Source organism: Schistocerca americana, chromosome 1 (assembly GCF_021461395.2).
Source record: "Schistocerca americana isolate TAMUIC-IGC-003095 chromosome 1, iqSchAmer2.1, whole genome shotgun sequence".
NCBI lineage: Eukaryota > Metazoa > Arthropoda > Insecta > Orthoptera > Acrididae > Schistocerca > Schistocerca americana.
In genome coordinates, this window is record NC_060119.1 from 606,297,885 (window position 1) to 606,303,884 (window position 6,000).

At 42.4% G+C, this 6,000-nt stretch overlaps 1 protein-coding gene across 1 annotated transcript in view; it reads left to right on the forward strand.

The window, feature by feature from the left end:
• Positions 1-3,524, forward strand: part of LOC124581194 — a 32,001-nt gene extending 28,477 nt beyond the window's left edge. Inside the window, exon 4 of the mRNA XM_047131289.1 lies at positions 2,868-3,524. Coding sequence (XP_046987245.1) covers positions 2,868-3,524 — 657 coding nt within the window. The remainder of the gene's footprint in view (positions 1-2,867) is intronic.
• Positions 3,525-6,000: the final 2,476 nt, after the last annotated feature.

A 6,000-nucleotide genomic window follows, 5' to 3' on the forward strand; every position in this document is an offset into this window, starting at 1 on the left:
AGTTCCCTCCAGCACTACTTCAGACGTTAGTCAAGTCCATACCACGCCGTGACACTTCTGCGTGTTTGCGGGGGCCATACACAACATTAGACAGGTGTACAGTTTCATTGGCTCTTCAATGTATATTGCTGATCCTCAGTATCATTAATATCGTTTATGTCGAACAATTTACGCTAAGAAGTAACACTTCCATGATCTGAGAGAACTTCAACATTATCTTCAAATTGATTGTTGTCATATTGGCTATCTGCTTCCAACTCATTCTTTCGCATATTTAGAACGCTCTCTTGGTTCGCACCTATTAATTTCACGCTAATGCTAGCCGCTATAATCCGAAATTCAAAATTATAACTGAAATGTACTTATGTAGTTGGATACATATCCAACATATATGGTTCTCCTCTTCGATAGGAGTAATTTGTTGAACGCAGCCAGCAAAAAATGCATCTGGGGCATAGCTGATAATACATTAAGCATCAGGTCTACCAATATAAAAAATAAACATCCTCAAAACGTAAGTAATCAAGTGGGGTAACGAGTTACACCTGTATCCTTTCTAAGGGTAATAATATGCATGTAGATGGCTTCGTTTGACGATAACTCGTAGTTTGGATAGAGAATTTTAGCTGCGTAGCCCCTTGGCTACTGTGTTGTTGGAGTCTGAATGGAAGGAAAGCGGAATGCTTAATGTTCAAAATCGAGCGTTTTTTGGTCATAAAAGGCTTGCACCTAGCTCGGAACGGACAAATCTGGGACAGAGAATCGGACCTCGGCTTGTCGAAAAAGCTCACTTAGATCGTACGTAATGTGATGTAAAGAAACTGTGAAATACCTAAATTAGAAAGTCAGGATTGAAATTAAACTTCCATTCCTCCAGCAGGTGGCACTAGCGAGAACCTGGCCACGTGTTCTTCCGGTAGAATTCACGAACTTATTCATGTGTTTTAGACGCCGTTCATCTCCCTGTCATCTTCTGTAGACATTTGCCATGAATGGGAAGATACACTCTATGACAAAAACAGTACTCACCACAAAGGAATTACCTGAATGGGACGGAAATCGGTTGACGTGATGTACATGTGTAAACAAACAAATGGTTACAGTTTGAGAAAAATGGAATATTTATTCAAGAAAGAGAGCTTTACAAACTGCGCGAGTCCATAACGCGTCGGTCTACCTCTGAATTGCCACGATATCCCTCAGGAGGACGTCTAGTAACTCTGTCAATAAATGCCAAGACTAATAACTGTTTGCATAAGGGCCAGAGGTGGACCAACGCGTTGTGGACTTGCTCAGTTTGTAAGGCTCTTTCTCCTGAATAAACCATCCAATTTTTCTGAAACTGTCTGTACTCGTATATCACATCTACCGATTTCCGTCCTATTTGAATAATTCCTTCGTGGGGCGGCGTATTCAGTCATTTCTGAAGTAAAACCCGTATGTGTAAGAGAAACAAATATTTCCGCACTGGAAATTAGAAAAATAGATAGAAATCTGAATCCTCTCCACTGCCGTCGTTAGGGAGACACTTGACGTATCCCACTTGTTTTCCTTCTCGAAACACCAGCCCCAATGATCGATCGGGTATTGTCGAAGCGAATGGAGGAAAAACTCGTTATTGCAGTGTTTCCCATATACCTGTAATTAAGGAACGCAGAACGTCAGTAGAAAGTGCGAGACTCCGATGCGACAGATCTGGTGGAACATATAATCAAAAAGTTGTCCGTTTGTCAAGTCCGCAGCTCGTGGTCGTGCGGTAGCATTCTTGCTTCCCGCGCCCGGGTTCCCGGGTTCGATTCCCGGCGGGGTCAGGGATTTTCTCTGCCTCGTGATGACTGGGTGTTGTGTGATGTCCTTAGGTTAGTTAGGTTTAAGTAGATCTAAGTTCTAGGGGACTGATGACCATAAATGTTAAGTCCCATAGTGCTCAGAGCCATTTTGTCTAGTCAAACTAGTTCAACATAGGAAACTTTTGAACTATTAGGAAACTAAACTTCCTGGCGGATTAAAGCTGTGTGTCGGACCGAGACTCCAACTCGGGACCTTTGCCTTTCGCGGGCAAGTGCTCTACCATCTGAGCTACCCAAGCACGACTCACGCCCTGTCCTCACAGCTTTACTTCTGCCAGTATCTCGTCTCCTACCTTCCAAACTTTACAGAAGCTGGCTAAGCCATGTCTCCGCAATATCCTGTCTTTCAGGAGTGCTAGCTCTGCAAGGTTCGCAGGAGAGCTTCTGTAAAGTTTGGAAAGTAGGAGACGAGATACTGGCAGAAGTAAAGCTGTGAGGACGGGGCTTGAGTCGTGCTTGGGTATCTGGGATGGTAGAGCACTTGTCCGCGAAAGGCAAAGGTCCCGAGTTCGAGTCTCGGTCTGGCACACAGTTTTAATCTGCAAGGATGTTTCATCTCAGCGCACACTCCGCTGCAGAGTGAAAATCTCATTCTATTAGGAAACGGATTCGTATATCGTGAATCCGATCGAACTGACGTCAGCTATTTGTGAGACATAAAAATTTGTATCGGACCGGGACTCGATTCATAAATTTTTGCTACGTGAGATTTGGACGTTTGGATCGGTCATCGAGGCGTGTTCGGATAGCCGCAATGGTTAAGGCGACCGCTCGCGACAAGCGGGAAATCTGAGTTCGAGTCCCGATATGACACAAATTTTCTTGTGTCGCAAACAGCTGACATCAATTCGGATTCACAGAACGCGAATTCATTTCGCAACATTTATCACCGTTCTAATCAGAACACTGTCTCTTCCTTCAGACATGCATGTGTGAAGGACATTGTGGTGTGAAGATGCAAACACTGTAAAAGCACAGGTATTGTAACCAGCCATTTTGAAATTCTTTTGTTCACAGCAAGGCGACTTCTTCGGCGACATAGACGTAAACACGGCGTACACAAAGAACAAACAGCGCGAGACTATTTCGGAGATACTCGGTTCGAGCGAGCTGGGGGACCAGTACGTCGCGTCTGGCGACTACTACTTGTCTAGGGGCCACTTGTCTGCCAAGGCCGACTGGGTGTTCGGCTCGCAGCAGACCGCCACCTTCTGGTTCCTCAACGCGGCACCCCAGTGGCAGACCTTCAATGGTGCCAACTGGGAAACGGTGGAGAGCAACGTACGCTACTACGCGCGCAAGAAAGGTGCCGACCTGACGGTATACACTGGAACCTACGGCGTCGCCACGCTGCCCAACGTGGACGGCGTGGAGACAGAGCTGTACCTGGTGGCTGACACCAAGCAGATCCCCGTGCCGAAGCTGTACTGGAAGTTGGTGCACGACGCAGCCAATGACGCGGGCGTAGCTCTGATCGGTATAAACAATCCGTATGTGTCCGACCCCGGAGACGACTACTACCTGTGTCCCGACGTGTGCAGCAAACTCAGCTGGGTCACTTGGGACTCCAGCGACCAGACGAAAGGCTTCAGCTACTGCTGCGAAGTCAGCGAGTTCCAGAAGGTCGTCTCGGTGTTGCCAGAAATCAGCGTCAGCTCACTGCCTACTCTCTAGTCATAAACCTGACAGCGCGTCAGCTATCAGTTCAGCAACTACACTGGAGAATTAACAGTCTCAGCGGGGATAATCAGCACTTCTCATCTGTGTAGCTACGACAAACTGCCAAATTATTCACTTTCTGCGATTACTTTTGACTCTTTCTCTACCACCGATACTGTACATTAAATACAATAAAAGTCATCTGCTACATCTCAACAAAATGCTGTCGACTTGTTTGAATATATTAGAATAACTTATCGAGTTTGCTACAATTTATAGTATTTACCTAAAGTTTTTTTCAGATTTAAGAATTGTGTTATCATGTAGTACATACATTTTGCGAGGTGCCGGGGTGGAGAAGAGTTTGTACCTCTTTAATTCAGACGAATTTTGCATGACAACGAGACATGCACTCGACCCCCTCCTTATCTACCACCTAATTGATTATGCGCTCAACGGTAACGGAAGAAAATGATGGTGGACCCTGCTAGTTTGTAAAATAAGGAGTGCACACTGACAATAATTTAATAAAAATCGTAAGCTACTCAGAAAAAAAGAGAACTTTATCATAATAAACGACAGGAAATGGAATTCTGCATATATCTACGAAATGATATGCGAATTAAATATTACAATGAGATTTATTATACATCAGAACATAAATGCACATGATTGTCGACGCACACAGTAGATTATATTAGATTAGTACTTGTTCCATAGATCATGAATGCGACACTTCGAGATGATGGGGAACGTGTCAGGTTAATAAAAGGTGTCTATACAAGATATTACATTAGGCAAAATATTACCTGACACTCAATATTTTTAATTTTTTGTGGAGGTTGGGAAATTACCCACTTACTATATCCAAAAATTCATCTAATGAGTAGAAGGAGTTGCCTCTAAGAAATTCTTTTAATTTCCTTTTAAAGGCTATATGGCTATCTGTCAGACTTCTGATGCTATTAGGTAAGTGACCAAAGACTTTTGTGGCAGCATAATTTACCCATTTCTAAGCCAAAGTTAGATTTAACCCAGAGTAGTGAAGATCATCCTTTCTCCTAGTGTTGTAGCCATGTACACTGCAATTACTTTTGAATTCGTTCGGATTGTTAATAACAAATTTCATAAGTGAATATATTGTGAGGCTACAGTGAAGATTTCTAGCTCTTTAACTGTCTGCAGGATGATCTTGGATGAGCTCCAGCACTTATTCTGATTCTTTTGTGCAACCAACACTCTTTTACTCAATGATGAGTTACCCCAGAATATGATGCCATACGAAAGCAGAGAATGAAAATAGGCGTGGTAAGCTAATTTACTCAGATGTATATCGCCAAAATTTGCAATGACCCTAATAGCATAAGTAGCTGAACTCAAACGTTTCAGCAGATCCTCAGTGTGTTTTTTCCAGTTCAACCCCTCATCAATGCATACACCTAGAAATTTTGAATATTCTGCCTTAGCTAACGATTTCTGATCGAAGTCTATATTTATTAATGGGGTCATTCCATTTACTGTGTGGAACTATATATACTGTGTTTTGAAAGTTTAATGAGAGCCCATTTGCAGAGAACCACCTAATGATTTTCTGAAAAACATCCTTTACAATTTCACCAGTTAATTCTTGTCTGTCAGGTGTGATAGCTATACTTGTATCATCGGCAAAAAGTACCAGCTTTGCATCTTCGTGAATATAGGATGGCAAGTCATTAATATATATTAAGAACAGCAGAGGACCCAAGACCGAACCTTGCGGCACCCCATTCTTGATTGTTCCCCAGTTTGAGAAATCACCAGTTTTTAGTAAATTATGGGAACTGCTTAATTCAACTTTCTGCACTCTTCCAGTTTGATGTGATTTAAACCATTTGAGCACTGTCCCATTCATACCACAGTACTTGAGCTTATCTAAAAGTATCCATGATTTACACAATCAAAAGCCTTTGACAGATCACAGAAAATCCCAACGGGTGACTTCCGGTTACTCAGAGCATTTAATATTTCATTAGTGAAAGTATACATAGCATTTTCCGTTGAGAAACCCTTCTGGAAACCAAACTGACATTTTGTTAAAACTTTATTTTTACAAAAGTGTGAAGCTACTCTACAATACATTACGTTTTCAAGAATTTTGGATAAGGCAGTCAGAAGAGAGATTGGGCAGTAGTTGTTGACATCAGTCGTATCCCCTTTTTTATGCAGTGGTTTAACAATGGCATACTTCAGTCTATCTGTGAAAATGCCCTGCTTCAGAGAGCTATTGCATATGTGGCTAAGAATCCCACTTATTTCTTGGGAACAAGCCTTTATTATCCTGCTGGAAATGCCATCAATTCCATGTGAGCTTTTATTCTTGAGAGAGTCTATTATCTTCCTAATTTCAGAAGGAGAGGTGGGTGGAATTTCAATTGTATCAAATTGTGTGGGTAAGGCCTCTTCCATTAACTGCCTTGCTTCTTCTAATGTAGGTTAAAGGATAGGGTACATT